Below are 18,808 nucleotides of genomic sequence, written 5' to 3'. Positions count from 1 at the left end.
CTTGAATTGCTTGACGTTTTGGCACACATTACCGTAACAGTGTTCACAGGTTGACTGTAATAACAGTCTCTTGATGTTATTAAACTTAATTATTTTGTCTCCAGGCATCAAACCCTGGTCAATTCGAGTCAGACTGCAGCGAGAGCTGGTGGCAGCGCGGCGTATCAGAGAACAGCGTGCATTTTAATGGACGAGTCGGCATCAATACTGACCGGCCTGATGAGTGCTGTGTCGTTAATGGTAAGTGTACGACGCGAGCATTGAACCTGTACTAAACTAAATCTTTTCAGCCTGCCTGTCTCTCGTCATTTGACCTATATAGGAAACAGTCTTATTATAATTTGTATTGACTTTATTCTATAATACATGTTTTATCTGAAGGTCTAGCAAAATTGTATGGAATACAGCCATGTCATTTACAGAAATACTGCTTTTAAAATATTAAACAGAATTGGGCATTAAATAGATACTTTTCTGGGACAGATATTTTATCAAAATAAAATATGTGATGTAAGTACAAGACGAATCTAAAGACTAAATTTATTGAGAACGAACAGAGTTGGTATGGTCGTAAATTTGTTTTTAAAAAACTAGTTTTTTTACAGGCGATTACAGCTGGACATATTTAGATGAACTATAGCTCTATAGCACAGAAACTGAATTTCACATAGTAACTATACATATTTATCTGTTACACAGGTAACTTAAAAGTAATGGGCCAAATCCTCCAGCCATCGGACGCGCGCGCTAAACACAATATTGAAGAACTAAACACAGCGCAACAACTGAAAAATGTTCAAAGCATACGAATTGTTAAGTAAGTACTTGTTATCACTTACAGGTAAAGCTACGCTTGCCGAGGTTTGTCAGTGGATCATGTTATACATACCGAGTACTTCCGTGTTTCGGAAGGCACGTTAAATTATGAGTGGAACCTATTTGCATTGATCTTTGACAGTTGTTAACAGTAGTCAGAAACTTGAAAGTCTGACAACCAGTCTAACCGAAGGGTATCGTGTTATAACCCAGGTAACTATGTTGTGGAGGTCCGATAGACAGTCGCTCCATGTAAAACACTGGTATTCAGCTGCATCCGGTGAGACTGGAAGCCGACTCCAACATAGTTCAGAGAATGGCTAAGTTTATACGACTTCACAATATCACAAAAATTATGTACTTATACAATGTCACATTTTTTTTTAAAGACAACTCCCGCCCTAATAATTACTCTTGCGTCGCGGGGACTTTTACAAACATTCAAACAACCAAAAACAAAACAATTATTTGTGGATCGCACAAATAATTGCTCCGTGTGGGAATCGAACCCACGACCTCCCGAGTGGTATCGGCGTGGCGACCTAAACCACTGCGCCACGGAGGCAGTTATATACTATAATGTACTATAATGTTGTACTTTGTTTGTAAAATTAACCCGTGACACAAAAACCATTCTTAGTGCGAGAATTGTCATTTAAAAAAATGATCAAAATTCCTCCCTAGGTTCAACTACGACCCCTCATTTGCGGAGCACTCCGGCCTCCTCGGCTACGACCCCTCCCGCCCCACCCCACTACTGGACACGGGGGTCATAGCGCAGGAAGTACGTAAAGTCCTGCCTGAAGCGGTGAAGGAGGCTGGAGATGTTACACTGCCTAATGGAGATACAATACCCAAGTTTCTTGTGGTTAATAAGGTAAGTTATATTTATTGATATTATAGGAGCGAAAGCCTTTAGTCTGATAACTACAAATTAAAAAACCTCCTCCCCTCACTTTCACCCCCTTCAACATGTCTAAGAACACTCGCACATAAGTAACCTTGAATGCAAAAAAAACTACGAACGGATTTTCATGAACTTATGGCAAAACATATAGAGTGACACTGGTGGAAGATTTAGTTTATATTTGCAGTATCTTTCCCTCTCTCATTTATGAAATAACTGCCAAGACCGAAGTTAAATTCTACCAGAGAATGCCATAATTTTAATAAGTTCCGAATCTTTGCTTGATGTCGACCATTTTACTTAAATCGCAGTGTATAACTCACGTGGCTTAGTGTGTAGAAAGATATAAATTCTTTAAGAACTTTCGCGTGGAAATTGACTAACTACAAATGTCTCCTCTCTTCCCAGGACCGTATATTCATGGAGAACCTGGGTGCGGTGAAGGAGCTGTCCAAGGTGACGGGCAACCTGGAGTCCAGACTGAAGCAGCTGGAGAGACTCAACAAGAAGCTGTACAAGAACAACGTGCTCACTCGCACCGACAGCTCCCGCTCCTCCGTCAGCAACGGTCAGTAACTACACTACTACATTGTTATAATCCCAACCTTACTGTTCACCCCCCCCCCATGTCTTACTGCCCCCCCCCTCCCCCTCTTACTGTTGTTCACCATCCTCACCGCATTTAGAGAACCCTTACTGTTCAACCCCCCCTGATTTACGCCCCCCCCCCTTCGTCTTTCCCCCCCCCCCCTTCGTCTTTCCCCCCCCCCCCTTCCAATCACATTTTACGTAAACTGATCTCCATTCAATATTGGACCATACCCCAAACATGACCCCCTCCTCTCTGGGTAACCTTTCTTAACCATGCACCTCTCCCTTTCGATCCATTTCTCAACGCCCCCTCCCCTTTACCTTCGTCCACGGTAAGTAGATAGTAGTACATAAGGTATAGGACCTAGGCGCGGTGAAGGAGCTGTCCAAGGTGACGGGCAACCTGGAGTCCAGACTGAAGCAGCTGGAGAGACTCAACAAGAAGCTGTACAAGAACAACGTGCTCACTCGCACCGACAGCTCCCGCTCCTCCGTCAGCAACGGTCAGTCACTACACTACCACATTGTTACCTCCCCCCCCCCCAACCACATTTAACGTACCTCCCCCCACTTATCTACATTAAATATTGGAGCATAACCCAAAAATTAACCACCCCCCCTCCTCTCTGGGTAACCACTACATTGTTACCCTGTTGTGCTTCAGAAAGTACGTAAATCCTGGGTGACCCTTCCCCTCTCTTTTTCGTTATCCCCTGCACTTTACCTCTCGCAGGTCGTGGATACCGGTCCACCTTGCTATAAGAGTGAGGGACTAAAAGCGTACATCTGTATTGTACAGACACTTGGACACTACAAACAATCTCATGGCTTGGTTGTTTTAGAAAATTGGGTCGCTACTTCAAAACAATTTTATCACGAGTGCGAAAAAGGGACAAAGCTATATAGGCTGTAAAGCGCTATCTCTCTTTCGCACTGGAATTACATCAGTCTTAAAAAATACTCATTATCTTATGTTTGTTCCAGACTCCCGTTACTCAGCGGTATCAAACTCCTCAAAATCATCCTACAGCGATGGAAACATTTCAATCAACCAAATACGAGACATAGCCCGAAACATTCGCAAGCACGAGTGTTGCCACAAACTAAGTCACAATTCCCCTCGTTTTACCCGAAAACAGTGCAAAAATTGCCACAGCAACACCACTAAATATGGGAAATACTACAACCAGAACAAAACCTGTGTGAGGTATCATTCGAGTAAAATTGAGAAGTCGGATTGCGATCCGACTTATACACAGTCGTTACCGACTTACCCAGAAGAGAGTTTTAGTACTATAAGTAAGAAGAAAGATGCTTGCCTCGTTTCTTCGAGTTGGTTGAAGAGTGATGATAATTTTTCGTATGGCAACAATAAACTGGGATTCTGTTGCCGGAGGGACTATAGAGATTCGAGCAGTGAATTGATTTCAAACAAATTCCTGCAAATTGCTATTACTATATTGATTTTTATTATGGCCGTTTGGTAAGTTGAATTAATATTTTTTACTAATTATTCTGTCTTATTCTTTCTACTTAATATCATAAAAAGTTTGTAAAAATGGATGTATATTTGTTCGTATGTTGTGACTACACGAATAAGCTTCTGACTTTATTTTTAAAACACCTGTAGTTTACAAACTGGATTAATACATAAGATTGTTTTACCCTAGGTTTTTTTCGCAGTCATATGCTAGTTGTATATATGTTTAAGGCATTGAAGATATTTTTTTAAACCCATAACTGTTCCACTGCTGGGAAACTATCTCCTCCCTAAAGACTTATCACTTGTTCTAAAGGTGAAGGAAAACATCTTGATGAAACCTTGCATGCCTAAAATGTTTTTGATACATTTATTGAGGACAACCAACTCCAACCCGCACATGGCCACCGTAGTGGACTCAAGGCCTAACTCCTCCCTCATTTAACCCTTTGACCGCCACGGTCGGCTATACTCTACAAATCAAAACGTGCTCACGACGCTATATTTTTTGTCGAAAACATCGTTTGACGAAAGCATCGTGAGGTCTTTCTGATTTGTCGAGTATAGCCGACCGCGGCGGTCAAAGGGTTTAGAGAACACCTTGCCCAGCAGTGGGATAGGAATGGGTTAAAAAAAGAAATATATTTGTGTTAACGATGTTTTAATATTTCAGTCTAGTAGTAATGACGACGCTGTACTTCAAAGACCACTCAGCATTGATAGCGTTCAAGGACAATCGCGACCGAGCACACAATCACTCACACCCAAGCGGACCCAGTATAGACAAGAATATGGAAGTGCAAGAACGGAATCAAATACAGGTAATGTTTTTTGTTTTTGGGTCGTATGGTTAGTGGTTAACCTAGTGTCAAAGTTGTTCAAGCCGCCCGAAAGGCCTTTGACGTGGCTTAACGACTGTTATCTTAGTAGACAACAACCGGGACCGACTTTTTACGTGCCCTCCGAAGCACAGTAATACAGGTAATAATCATGTGATAATGACTGCCGCCGTGGCGCAGTGGTTTAGGTCACCACGCCAACACCACTGTGGCAGGGGGTCGTGGGTGCGATTCACACACGCAGCAATTATTTGTGCAACCCACAAATAATAGTTTCGGGTCTGGTTGTGCTTTGTGTCCGTTGTTTGTATGTTTGTAAAAGTCCCCGCTACACAAGACCAATTTTTTGTTGCGGGAGAACTGAACATATATTTAAGAGGAGCTTGTGGCTTAGTTAACAACAGCCGCGCGGATTATTAGGTTGGCTGAGGTTAAGCCACGCTTGCCGAGGTTGTTCTGCGGATGGGTGACCATCTTAGACATATCGAGTTCCTTCGGGTTTCGGAGATCTTTGACAGTCGTTAACAGTAGTCAGCAGCTTGAAAGTCTGACAACCAGTCTTTCCGAAGGGTATCGTGTTATATCTCAGGTAACTGGGCTGTGAAGGTCAGATTAGTAGTCGCAAGTTCGGAAGAAAGGCTAAGCTGATATAATATAAACATATAGATAAAGGTAGTAAAGTCACGTCAAAGGCTTTTCGCGCGACTTGAACCAATTTGACACTGAGTAGTTAACTATACGATGAATGAATTAATAAATTTAGGGATTCATAATAATATTTACTCACAATTTATATATTTGTTTCAGACATCCAAATCATCGCCACACACGGGAAGAAAGTCAGGCAGAGGTATGTAACAATAAAAAGCTTTTGATAGTAGAAAGTAAAATTTTATTTCTACACCCAAACTTTCATACTAGCTATAACTAGCTTATACCTGCGACTAAAGCCCTTCTCCCATTACGATACGCCCGCGCGACTCTAGTCTCGGAGACTAGTCGCCACGAAGTATCTCACATACATTTGTATGGAGACTCTCACATTACGATACTGGTATTCTACGCGTTCGCGACTAGTCTCGCGATACCCGCCGTGTTGGTCGCTTGTGCGTCGCGTCTCGCGTAGACATGCGCTTAACATGTTCGGGAGCGGATTGAACATGGAATCATTCATTTCCTAATTGGAACTATGTTCAGGAAACATGTTCGCGGAACTATATAGTTCCACCACGTTTCAAGTTTGACAGAATCTAACATTTGATAATATAGGTAGTTCCTCAGTTCCTCACAGCTCCTAGGTGCTATAGAAACTGTGAGAAATTGAGAACAAAAAAACTGCAAGAGCTTCATCGTCACTGGAGTCGCTCGACATAACGTCAGTCTACAAAAAACGAGTTTGCACAAATGATGAATTTAGTAACTTTTAAGTTGCATAATATGCGAGCATCGGGTAGCGAACATGTATCCAACTAGTATTATACTCGAGTATCGTACCCTACAAGTATCGTAATGGGAGAAGGGCCTAACCCGCGTGAAAAGATTTACCGTAATAAAAACCATCCTATGAGTTAATCCAATTTATATAGTTTTTCGTGAAAGACTAACAAACATACATACATAGTTACAAACTATCGCATTTATAATATTAGTACGAAGAAGTTGGTTGCTCAGAAAGAATGGAGTCATTGTTTGTGAGCAACCAACTCTCGCATTTATAATATAAGTATGATTTTCGGATAAATCTTACATGCCAAGGTTCTCTACTAAGTTATTACACCATAGTTTTTATCCAATATTGTTTGTTTTCAGAGAAAGGTAACCACAGAACGACGCAGGAATACGTGACGACATCGCCCACAGAACTACCACACACGCTCTCGACCGCACCACACAATCATAAGAACAATTTCGTTAAACATAGTAAGTATATATTTTAACTTTTGCATTAAACTAGAACTAAAGAGCAGTGATAGCCAAGTGGTATAAGTTGACACCTCCCACTCAAGTGACACCAATGACTTTACGAAGTAGTTATGTGTGTATTAGAAATACACACATGCTCAAACGGTGAAGAAAAACATTGTGAGGAAACCTTGCATGCCTAAAATTTGTTTAATACATTTATTGAGGCCATGCAAAGTCCCCAACCCGCACTTGGCCAGCGTGGTGGACTCAAGGCCTAACCCCTCCCTCATTACGGGACGAGGCCCTTGCTAGTAATGAGTTAAATGTATTTATTATATTAAACTAGAGGCCGCCCGCGACTTCGTCCGTGTGGAAACCTTTCCCGTGTAAATCCCGGTCTCTCGGGAACTCCGGGATAAAAAGTAGCCTATGTGTTATTCTGGGTCTTCAGCTACCTATATAGTTATTATTTTATTTTCAGATCCAACCATTATAATTCAGACTGAACGTCCTATCCTGGTCAAGTCGGAGACTGTGGGGGCTGGCTGCTACGCCGCTAATACTAACAATGAACTGGACCCCGACTGTCAGGTGAGTGATTTAGGGGGCAGTAGAGATAAGATGGCAAAGGGGGACAGGGGGCTAGGAGGATAGGTGTCAAAGGGGGCAGGAAGATCTGGAGAGTAGGGGGTATTGACACTTGAGGGTTAAGGGCATGGTTTTTAATTAACGACTGGGCTTAAGACTTGCTGGCATATTTTAGCATAGCCGGCCGATAAATTCGAATATACAGTAAAGATAAAATGATAAGCCACGGAAGAAAACTACTTGAAATTTTTAAGGTATCTTAGATATTTTGGTCCTGTACGACTGTAGTCGGTAGTGTATCGGACTACCGATCATGAGGTCTCGAGTTACTAAGTACTATTGGTCTTTTCAAAAATATATCAGAATATCACTTCGGCGATGTCTTGAAAAAGGTCAGGTGCTACTCGTAACCGGCGGTCCTGTATGACAACATGTATGGATGTGAATGAAGCAGAATAAGTTTGTAAGGATAGTATCTAGTGCTCTTTGCCTACGTCTATGGGAAAAAGGCGTGATTTTATGTATATATGTATATAAATGATTCCATTGATTGTTTTAAAATATTGTGTTTATTGTTCACGCTGCTCTTAAAGGATGACATCGCAGTACTTACTGCCTTGTTGAGACAATTATTGGTAAGATTTGACCTAGATTTTAAATAAATTTTAATTATGCCTATACAGCTAATATTTTCTAATTGACACTTATTTCGACTTCCTGTTTGAAACATTAAGTATATCGAACAGAATAAGGGGAGATTAAAATTCTCTCTAATGCGAGTCTCTCTGATAAATAAACTTAATCCGTTTATGTCCCACTGCTGAGCAAGGGTCTCCTCCCGGAATGAGGGAGGAGTCCGGGACCTACTTTTTACGTGCTCTCCGAAGCACGAAGACGCTCAGTTTAAATACCGGTTGCTTAACCCACAGATCGTTTAACAACCGGTGAGCGCAACTGGCTATGAGCGCCTCCAAATGCTAAATAATAAAATTTTATTTCACAGTCGCCCTGTATGGACCCACCCCAGACTTACGACAATCAAGACGATCGGTCCAAGCCCGACAAAGAACAGAACGACACCTACACGGGTCCCCTAGAGACCCCTACTAGTGACAAGCTCCCCAACATACCCGTTATACCGAAAAACCACACAGAATCATTGAAAATGGACCCAGAAGTATTGAGGAATGAGAACGAATCGTCTAAGACGGATGAAGAAAATAATTACTTGGATAATAAACCTAATGCCACTGATAATGGGAAGAGAGTGAAGCGAGAGGTGAAGAGGAAGAAAAGAGATGAAAAGAGCTCCGATGAACATGATGAAGGTGAGGTTTTTGTAAATTTTCTTTATATATGGTCAACTCACATGCGATCCTCTGATTCCGAACTAAGCAGAGCTTGTACTGTAACCAAACAACTGTTAACATACTTGTATACTTACTGTTATATCAGAAAGTGTAGGATGTATGAAATACTACTACATTTATATACATAAGGGACCTATGGTCATGTACGGGAAACTTACTGAACTCCGGGGTACTACTAAAAAATATTGTAATACAAAATGGAAAAATCCAATAGCACTCTGGACGACTCGGGAATCGACCCCGAGGCCTCGTAATTCTCAGATTCGAACAATTATGCTTAAATATTGCGGCCAATGAACATTGACTTATAAACATATTTTTTTTTACATACGCCTCTTGTTTTTCGCGAACACTCAATAGATGGCGCTGTACACTTACACAACTGCCCACTAGATGGCGCTACTAACAACACCTTTACTCCAGCAGAGTGCGACACGGTCCGCGTGGGCATCCAGTCCATGACCAAGCCCATGTTGAACTCGTCTCTGTTCACGGACAAAGTGTGTGAGCGCCGCGGTCACAACTACAGCTATGAAGTGCCGCTGTCGCCCTGTCTGCCTAACAGACAAGTACATTTGACTTTCACGTGAGTTATTCTTATCTATTTATTATGGTTCTAAAGACATACCCTCTTATTCATAAACACACTATAAACCTATTTTTGTTAAAAAACTACTATAATAATATGTTTTCTCTGTTTCATTCCGCTAAGGAGTGAAAGGAACAAAACTCTTTATAAGCCTTTCGTAACTTCATATATTTTTATGAATAAGAGGGATACAGTATAAATCCATACTATATACTTATACTATATACTATTATACTATATTAAATAAATAAATAAATTTAACCCATTAATGTCCCACTGCTGGGCAAGGGTCTCCTCCCGTAATGAGGGAGGGGTTAGGCCTTGAGTCCACCACGCTGGCCAAGTGCGGGTTGGGGACTTCGCGCGCCCTCAATAAATGTGTTAAATAAATTTTTAGGCATGCAAGGTTTCCTCACGATGTTTTCCTTCACCGTTAGAACATGTGATAATTATTTCTAATACACACATAACTTCGAAAAGTCATTGGTGGTTTAAGTTGTCACCGCCCACGCAAGGTCGCAGGTTCGAACCCAAGTCAACACAACAATGACTTTTCGAAGTTATGTATTTATTAGAAATAATGATCACTTGATCTAAAGAAGGAAAACATCGTGAGAAAACCTTGCATGCCTAAAAATTGGTTTAATACATTGATTGAGGGCACACAAAGTCCCCAATCCGCATTTGACCAGCGTGGTGGACTCAAGGCCTAAACCCTCCCCCTCGTTTGGAAGTAGACCCTTGCCCAGCAGTGGGACATTGGTTAAATCTACGATTATTATTCTTATCATCGCAATTTTCTCATCAGGTCCAGCAAACTCCAAGAATACCGTCTCTGCTCTCAATGCAACCTTCAAGGAGGCTCCTGTGGGTCTCGAGATGCGTCTAAACCCGGCCTGGTGGACGGAGCGTGGGCCATCAAGCTCAGCCTAGACTGCAATGTAGACATGACCTTCAAGATCAGAGTCAGCTTCAAACCTAAAAAGGTAAGAATATCCTATATCAGGTCGGGGAAAAAGTCTTTTCGCATTATAGTATGATTAGCCAGTTGCGCTCACTGGTCGGTAAACGATCTGTAGGTTAAGTAACCATTGGCGCGGTCATTCCATAGATGGGTGACCGCATAGTGGTATTTGAAAGGGGCGTCTCTGTGCTTCGGAGGGCACGTTAAAAGTCGGTCCCGGTTGTTGTCTATAAGATAACAGTCGTTAAGCCACGTCAAAGGCCTTCAGACGGCTTGAACAACTTTGACACTAGGTTGACCACTAACCATACGATAAGAAGAAGACTTTAAATTAATATGTATTTTTTATTTTCAGGACATATGCACTACAACGGAACTAAAAACACCGTTTATAGAATACAACATACGTATACATAAAGATTGTCGCAACTAATTATATATTATTAATAATTAATAATGTCATTATTACTATATAATAATACTAAACGTATATCTTACTAATAAATGTTATTAGCTGGTCTTATTTGTGTATAAATTTGAATGAAAAGTAACTTAAAATAGTTTTGTATAATGTAAGATTTTCATTAATGAAATATTTTTTTCCAAAACGGTTAGATTTTTCTGAAATTGGCGTTTCTAAGCCAATAAATAAAATCTTTAACGTTGTATTAGTTAATATTTTAGCTATTCTTTTCTTAGAAAATAACAATTAATTGCTAAAAATATGATCTTACTAAATATATTTCTTAACGAAAACTATAAACTGAAATGGTTAATTTTCGCATTTACAATATTCAATTTCAAATATTGTTCCTCTTTGCTTTACAGCTAAAGGTTTTTCATTTTTATCAGACTCCACGCTAGAGTTATTTTAATCGTGATGTTCATATTATTAAATATGATTTTCATCTATCAATATAGCATTTATTAGTAAGATACTAAATAATAATATGTATTATTAAGTATTTTAGTACTATTATAGTTAAAATTCGATCCAGTAAGTTATAAACACATTCCATAAGTGCAATTATGTAATTATCCGTCCTTATATAATAATTATTATTCACATATCTATACTTATCTATACTTATATTATAAAGCTGAAGAGTTTGTTTGTTTGAACGCGCTAATCTCAGGAACTACTGGTCCGATTTGAAAAATTATTTCAGGGTTAGATAGCCCATTTATTGAGGAAGGCTATAGGCTATTATATGTCATCACGTTACGACCGATACGAGCAGAGTAGCAATAAAAAATGTTACAAAAACGGGGAAAATTTTGACCCATTCTCTCTTATGTGGCGCAAACGAAGTTGCGCGGGTCAGCTAGTACATAATATAACGCCTTTTTGTAAGGATCGTATAGCGTTCTTTGGTCTCTGCCTACCCCTATGGGAAAAAGTCGTGATATTATGTATAAACATAAATTATTATAACCGAACGGCAAAAAACTGCTGTTTCAAAACTGTCTTATGCCAGATTTCTGAGGCACATATAGCGGTAGTTTATCTTTAAACTGTCATGTTTATATGAGCTTAAACGCTATTGAATAGATAAACTACTGCTAAATGTACCTCAGAAACCGGGGGTTAGTAATAAACGTAGTATAAGCTATGACTATGATTTTGTCCTTTTCAAATACAGTTTCAAAATTGATTGTAAGTGACAAAACACTGTATCTATACTAATATTATGAAGCTGAAGAGTTTGTTTGTTTGTTTGTTTGAACGCGCTAATCTCGGAAACTACTGGTCCGATTTGAAAAATTCTTTCAGTGTTAGATAGCCCATTTATCGAGGAAGGCTATAGGCTATATATCATCACGCTACAACCCATAGGAGCAGAGTACCAGTGAAAAATGTTACAAAAATGGGGAAAATTATGATTCTCTTATGTGACGCAAACGAAGTTGCGCGGGTCAGCTATAACTAATAAGAGTTTATACGATGTTTATTAGTCAGACGGTTAATTCATAATTTAGTGGCATTTTTTATATGTTTTTGCCGTTTATATGGCTATCTACCCGGATTTTAAAAAATATAATTAAAAAGAGCTTGTTTTTATAACATATTTTGATGTTATGTATTTTTAAAGGTAGCTTGTGCTCAGAAACAAAACGGCTTATGTATTCTAATGTTTATACCAAATTATGACTTTTTGTTATTACTTGTACTCAATGAGAAAACGGCCCAAGTGGTCTTATTTTGACATGGAATTATGACTTTTCGTACCTAATATGTTATTTCTAAATATAATATGTACTCAAATATGACGTTTTAAGGTCTTAAATTATGACCTAGTTTTTGAAACCTTAGTTAAAGTCTAGGTTTTTAATTAATCTCGAATATAGAGAGCTCAATTCATTGACAAATTTTTAATATAATTTAAAGGAATTGGTATGTTTGTTATTATTATTATTAAAGATATTTTTATACAATTTTAAAAATAAAAATGGTGGTAGCTACTATTATTTTTAGTACATAATAGGATTTTTTGTAATAACGAGAAAAAAAAAATATTTTACTATTATTTTAAGTATTTTTGCAGCTTTATTTTTTAGATTGTTAATTATTATTTTTTTATCATAAGTCGTATTGTTTTGAAATTATGTAAGTCTAATACTCAGTTATGAAATTATTTTTTATTATTTTTCAATCATACAGCCATACATACGTTTCAGAAAATCTTACATATTAATATTTACATGAGATTTTTTATCATCAATAATATTATATTTAAGTCTTGAGTGCTAAATTATAGCACTAGTTTTTACCACGACTCCGCACCCGTGAGATTCTACTAAACAAGTCTTGTTTGGGACTTTGGTAAAGCAACTCTTAGCACGATCTTTTCATAGATGGGTGACGGCTGAATGGATTAAGTTGACCATGAGCCAGACTAATGTATAATAGAATACGGGAATTAACGCGAACACGCATTTTATCTTAAAATGCCTAACGTTTCGGCGCAGGTTGCACTCGCCGTGGTCACAAGCTGACTGGAGCAGTCAGTCTGCGACCACGGCTTTTTAGGTAAAATGCGTGTTCACGTTAATTCCCGTATTCTATTATACATTAAACATGCAACGCGAGAGTTTAAAAGTCATGAGCCAGAATATTAAGATAACAGTCGTCAAACCATTTCAATAACTTTTGGTTACTCGAACGACTTTGACACTAGGTTGCCTACTAACCATACGATAAAATAAATAAAAAACCTTTTTTCACACTCAAGGCTTCAAATAATTAATCTACGTAATAACAGATACATTCCAAGCCAGTACTTAATTAGATAATAAGTTTAATTTTAACTTTTCCATAAAAACATCACTATTTTATTTAAAAAAACCTCTAAAACGTAAATATTTCATAATCACATGAACTACCAGTGTTTTAAATATCTAATTGATAAAAACTTTTAAAAAGTCGATTATTATTTATCGCCCACGTCTGAAATGGAATTATTTACAGTAAGAGCTCTAATTATTATTATATTTTATCGTCACCGGTAGCTCCAAAATAAATATGACATTATTATTTAAATATTAGTTTTAGGAAAAATGTATTTTCGCATTATAGTATGTATGAACTTCGTAATAAAATCTTTTCTCTACACAAAAAAGCTCGATATTTGGGTACCTCACGAGGTCATTGAAAGAAACCTAATGAACCGTGTACTCATTTGTGATTCTTGAAGTCAAAGAGATTTTATTACAAGTTCATACATACTATGATGCGAAAATACTTTTCCCCGACCTAATATTTAGAAAGAATCCCAGTGTCATTCGTAGCTTTAATAAGCTATTTCAGTGTAATATTATTATTGTTTTATTACTATTAAATAATAATATTAATAGGTCGCTATAATACAAAGGATATTTCTGAAAAGTTGATCAACACAAGTGACTGATCAGTACTGAAAAGTTGATCAAGTATTTGATTACTGAAAAATGTTTGATGAAATTACATGAAATAAATTATATGTTTCTAGCTGTTGCCCGCGACTTCGTCCGCGTGGTTTGTGAATTTAGGACAGAATTTTCATACAAACTTTCATCCCCTATTTTATCCCCTTGGGGGTAGAATTGATCAAAATCCTTTCTTAGCGGATGCCTACGTATAAATAATCGGTTACTTGATTTGATTAGCTTTTTGAAATATTCCTCGTTTTACGGTGACATTAAATTAGCCATATACATTTATATAAGTTAGTTTTATATGGTATAAAGGTGTAAACATCAGTTTATTTATAACATTTTCAAAAATATACCGAATTATTATTTTAATCTTATATTATTAAAAAAGGCAACTATTATTATTATTAAATTATTGCCCGAGGAATTTTTTTATTGGAATTGATTATTTTTACTGAATTTGAATTCAAATGGGTAGTTAGCTTTTAATATAAGCTTAATATTAATATAGGCTAATTATTTTTCTTGCCATATTACTAATAGCATCACAAATTATTTATTTTCTCAATTTTTTGGATCACAATTTTTACTAGGACACGCTAGTGTGGTACGCTAATAATACGCAGAATATATACAGCGTACTTTACTGTTTTTCAGCGTATCGCATTAGTGTGGTTTCGTTCTTTCTCTTTTATAATAGACTTATACATACGTTTGTAGATTTTTTTTACATAATTTTGCAATAACAAAGATCTGTCACAGAATCTCTGCAATAAAAACGCTTTTTATACGCCGTCTCAAATAAAGTGTGCTAATGTTATGCTACATACATTTATGTATAGCATTTTTGAACTTACAATATAGATAAACAAATATTTACTTGGCGTATTTCGACATAATTTTATATATCAAGCAATGTTAATTTCTAACCGTATATCTTCGCGTATCCATCAGAAATTTGAATGTACTAAAAAGTTTAAAATACGCTGTAATACGCCTATATGGTTTGCCTAATAGTCCATAATAAATATTTTCATGTAGCCATCAGAGATACATAGTCCATTGAAATGTTACATCAGTTTTACATTTCTTAGAGGACGCAATTTTATTTTTGGAACATGTAGGGGGGGTCAATAGAAGCTTAACTTGAAGTTTGTGGGGTTGCCACTCTTGTCCCCCGGCCGCCATCTTGGAAAAGGGGGTGGAAACACTTTTTTCGCTATATCTCAGAAACTATGCGTCTTGCAATAAAATTGTAAACGCATAATTTGTAGCAAATTATTTTGCCTACAAATATGATGAATAACGTTTTGCCCTAAATTAACAATTAAAGAAGTTATAAGCAAAAAAGTGCAATTTTATTTATAACAATTTTCTTTATTGCTCTATAACTTTTTTTGACAGCAGCCGCGCGGATCGATCTCTGAGGTTAAGCCACGCTTGCCGAGGTTGTTCTGTAGATGGGTGACCATCTTACACATATCGAGTTCCTTCGTGTTTCGGAAGGCACGTTAAATTGTGGGTCCCGCCTGTCATTTTCGAAGATCTTTGACAGTCGTTAACAGTAGTCAAAGTAGTCAAAAGCTTGAAAGTCTGACAACCAGTCTTAACGGAGGGTATCGTTTTATATCCCAGATAACTGGGTTGTGGAGGTCAGATAGGCTGTCGCTCCATGTAAAACACTGATATTCAGCTGCATCTGGTGAGACTGGAAACCGACTCCAACATAGTTTAGAAAAAAGGCTAAGCTAATATGTATAAATACAAAAAAAATACCTCAGACCAATCTTGTAGAGTATTTTTCGAGGAAAATTTACCACTATAATTTTTTTCACCTTCATTAATTAGAAACTCAGTAACAGCGCTCCGAAGTAGACCGGATTCGGAAAGAAAATTTTTGTAAAAGTAAAATCACTTTTTTGCTTATAACTTCTTTAATTGTTAATTTAGGGCAAAAAGTTGTTTTACATATTTGTAGGCAAAATTATTTGCTACAAATTATGCCTTTACAATTTTATTGTAAGACGCATAGTTTCTGAGATATAGCGAAAAAAGTGTTTTCCAAGATGGCGGCCGGGGGACAAGAGTGGCAACCCCACAAACTTCAAGTTAAGCTTCTATTGACCCCCCCTACACGTTCCAAAAATAAAATTGCGTCCTCTAAGAAATGCAATATTCGGCCCTCAAATTGTAACATTTCAATGGACTAACAAGAGTGTACTCAAAAATATTTAAATGCATTCTAGTACGCTTATATAGCCTACGTAAAAGTCCGTAGTACGAATACGCCGCGCCGTATATATCAAATACAAGATAATAATACGCTGAGCGTATTATCATAAATACGAGCTAAGTTTGTTTTGCAATAATATTTCAGTGCTATTGGTCGTTTTCAATAAGTTACTGTTAGTAAGGAATATAATTATCACAGTTAGATATTCGTGTTATTATAGAAATGACAACTAACCCAGTAACTATAGTAATATATCTTACTAAAGATTGAGTTTAGAAAACGGTCATAAAAATATTATGAGATTTTTCCCATGTTATAATTATATTTAGAAAATATTTCTTTATAAAGTAATAATCCTTACCGAAGCTTAGAAAATTGAGTTTTCATAACGACATGAAAAAATGTTTTCCATTTTATATTTTTTGTAGAAAATATGTATATTTTGTTCCTTATTTAAAGGCAGGTTAAAAGCACGATTAAAATCTATAATTAAGCTTAATTATGTAATTATTATTTTATATTATTATTAATAACTATATTAAAATGCGTATTATTTTTTTTCAAACGCATCATTTTTATAATTAGAGAAATCTGTAGTTTTATATTATTAAGTATCTAGTTATTTTGTTATGACTGTTTTTGTATATTTATTATTTTTAAAATAATATCACTTTGAACTTTGAAACTTGAAAAATATTTAAATACTTCTTAGATAATACAAGTATAATAATAAATAAATTATTGAATTTATGTAAAAATACATATTTTTTGCGAAAATATGTTTAACTTAAAATATGTTTTCAATCTTATTGTATTTTATTTACTTAGGTATTTCTTTATTTCGTAATATAACCTAACTCTATATTTAGCTACTGATATGTCGGTAAAAGATTTTCTGTTTTATAATTACGAGAATTAATTTAAATCGCAAAGAAATTTTTTGAGGATCTCTGCCTACCACTATTGGAAAACCTGCCTCCGTGGCGCAGTGGTTTAGGTCGCCACGCCGATACCACTGCAACGGGAGGTCGTGGGTTCGATTCCCACACGGAGCAATTATTTGTGCGATCCACAAATAATTGCTTCGGGTCTGGTTGTGCTTTGTGTCCGTTGTTTGTATGTTTGTAAAAGTCCCCGCGACACAAGAGCAATTCTTAGTGCAAGAGTTGTCTTTTTTAAAAAACAAAAACAAAAAGGCGTGATTTTATGTAATTATAACATAAATTACATCGAAATACAATATTATTTATAACAGTTATTTTAAACACAATAATTTATTCATTTCTCTTTTACATATTTATAACTTTTTATTGTTTTTAAATACACATTGTTCAATTTATACGTAACTCCCCACAAAATAACTAAATATACAAAAATGGTCATGAAACTTAGTGTATCGTAGTATTTATAATATATCATTATAATATAATTAGTTTAGGTTAGACTTGTCTAAACGAGTAATAGAAATAATGTAGTTCATAGTTAGTGTAAGAATTCACAAATTTGTATTCCATAAGATACAATAAAATATTGTAGATGTTTAATATTGAAGTTTTATTTCAAGTGAGTTTGAAGCTCTCCCTCGTTCCGGAAGAAGACCTTCGTCCAGCAGTCCAACAGTACGTATATATATATAATTATATATATCAGTCTAGCCTTTCTTCCAACTATATTGGAGTTGGCTTCTAGTCTCACCGGGTGCAGCTGAATACCAGTATTTTACATGGAGCGACTACCATATCGGACCTCCACAACCCAGTTACCTGGGATATAACACAGTTCGACAGTTTTCTTTTATCCCCTATTTTATTTACTTGGGGGTAGAATTGGTCAAAATCCTTTCTAAGCGGATGAATACGTCATAACATCTACCTGCATGCCAAATTTCAGCCCGATTTGTACAGTGGTTTGGACTGTGCGTTCATAGATCACTATCCCCCGGTTTCTGAATACATTTAGCAGTAGTTTATCTATTCAATAGTGTTATTTTACATAAGTTTAAACGCTATTGAACACATAAACTACTGCTAAATTTACTCAGAAACCAACCAGTATGTCAGTCAGTCAATCCCTTTTGAGTTATAGATATTTAGATGCAAAATTTTCTAACAATATAATTTACCCCCGACTATCATCTGACGACATTTAGCGGCAGTTTATCTATTCAATAGCGTTTAAACTCATATAAAAAACGCTATTGAATAGATAAACTGCCGCTAAATGTACCTCAGGAACCGGGGTATATCAATCAGTCTTTGAGTTATAGATATTTAGATGCTAAATTCACGAATATTCAGAAGAGTAAACAGAATTGTCTACTGCTATGTCGCAAGTCACTGACCATTACGTGACCGCTGTATGCGGAAACAGTACCACTGGACAAGTAGAGCGATAACTATGTAAGTATTAGATACTTTGTAGCGGGTTCTGTATGTTTAATCGTAGTGTTTTAAATTGTTTCAAATCCGGTTGTAGGTACTTCTTGTCCATTGTTTGTATGTTTGTAAAAGAAACAACACAAGAAGAATAAAATTCTTATTGCGGGAGTTGTCTTTAAAAAAGGAGTGATATTGTATTCTGTGTTGAAGTGATAGGTATGGGTTTGATTCCCGTA

The 18,808-nt window shown here is 36.7% G+C and overlaps 1 protein-coding gene across 1 annotated transcript in view; it reads left to right on the top strand.

Moving 5' to 3' along the window:
* LOC142984753 (uncharacterized) overlaps window positions 1-17,738 on the top strand; it is a 37,272-nt gene extending 19,534 nt beyond the window's left edge. Inside the window, exons 9-21 of the mRNA XM_076132517.1 lie at window positions 105-240; window positions 700-817; window positions 1,501-1,693; window positions 2,132-2,291; window positions 3,299-3,797; window positions 4,468-4,615; window positions 5,441-5,483; window positions 6,443-6,553; window positions 7,020-7,129; window positions 8,130-8,454; window positions 8,920-9,082; window positions 9,894-10,071; window positions 10,405-17,738. Of these exons, the coding sequence (XP_075988632.1) occupies window positions 105-240; window positions 700-817; window positions 1,501-1,693; window positions 2,132-2,291; window positions 3,299-3,797; window positions 4,468-4,615; window positions 5,441-5,483; window positions 6,443-6,553; window positions 7,020-7,129; window positions 8,130-8,454; window positions 8,920-9,082; window positions 9,894-10,071; window positions 10,405-10,482 (2,262 nt within the window). The 3' untranslated portion in view covers window positions 10,483-17,738. The remainder of the gene's footprint in view (window positions 1-104; window positions 241-699; window positions 818-1,500; window positions 1,694-2,131; window positions 2,292-3,298; window positions 3,798-4,467; window positions 4,616-5,440; window positions 5,484-6,442; window positions 6,554-7,019; window positions 7,130-8,129; window positions 8,455-8,919; window positions 9,083-9,893; window positions 10,072-10,404) is intronic.
* Window positions 17,739-18,808: the final 1,070 nt, after the last annotated feature.

Source organism: Anticarsia gemmatalis, chromosome 28, assembly GCF_050436995.1.
Source record: "Anticarsia gemmatalis isolate Benzon Research Colony breed Stoneville strain chromosome 28, ilAntGemm2 primary, whole genome shotgun sequence".
NCBI classification, from domain to species: domain Eukaryota; kingdom Metazoa; phylum Arthropoda; class Insecta; order Lepidoptera; family Erebidae; genus Anticarsia; species Anticarsia gemmatalis.
This window is presented reverse-complemented; position numbering and strand designations above follow the sequence as displayed.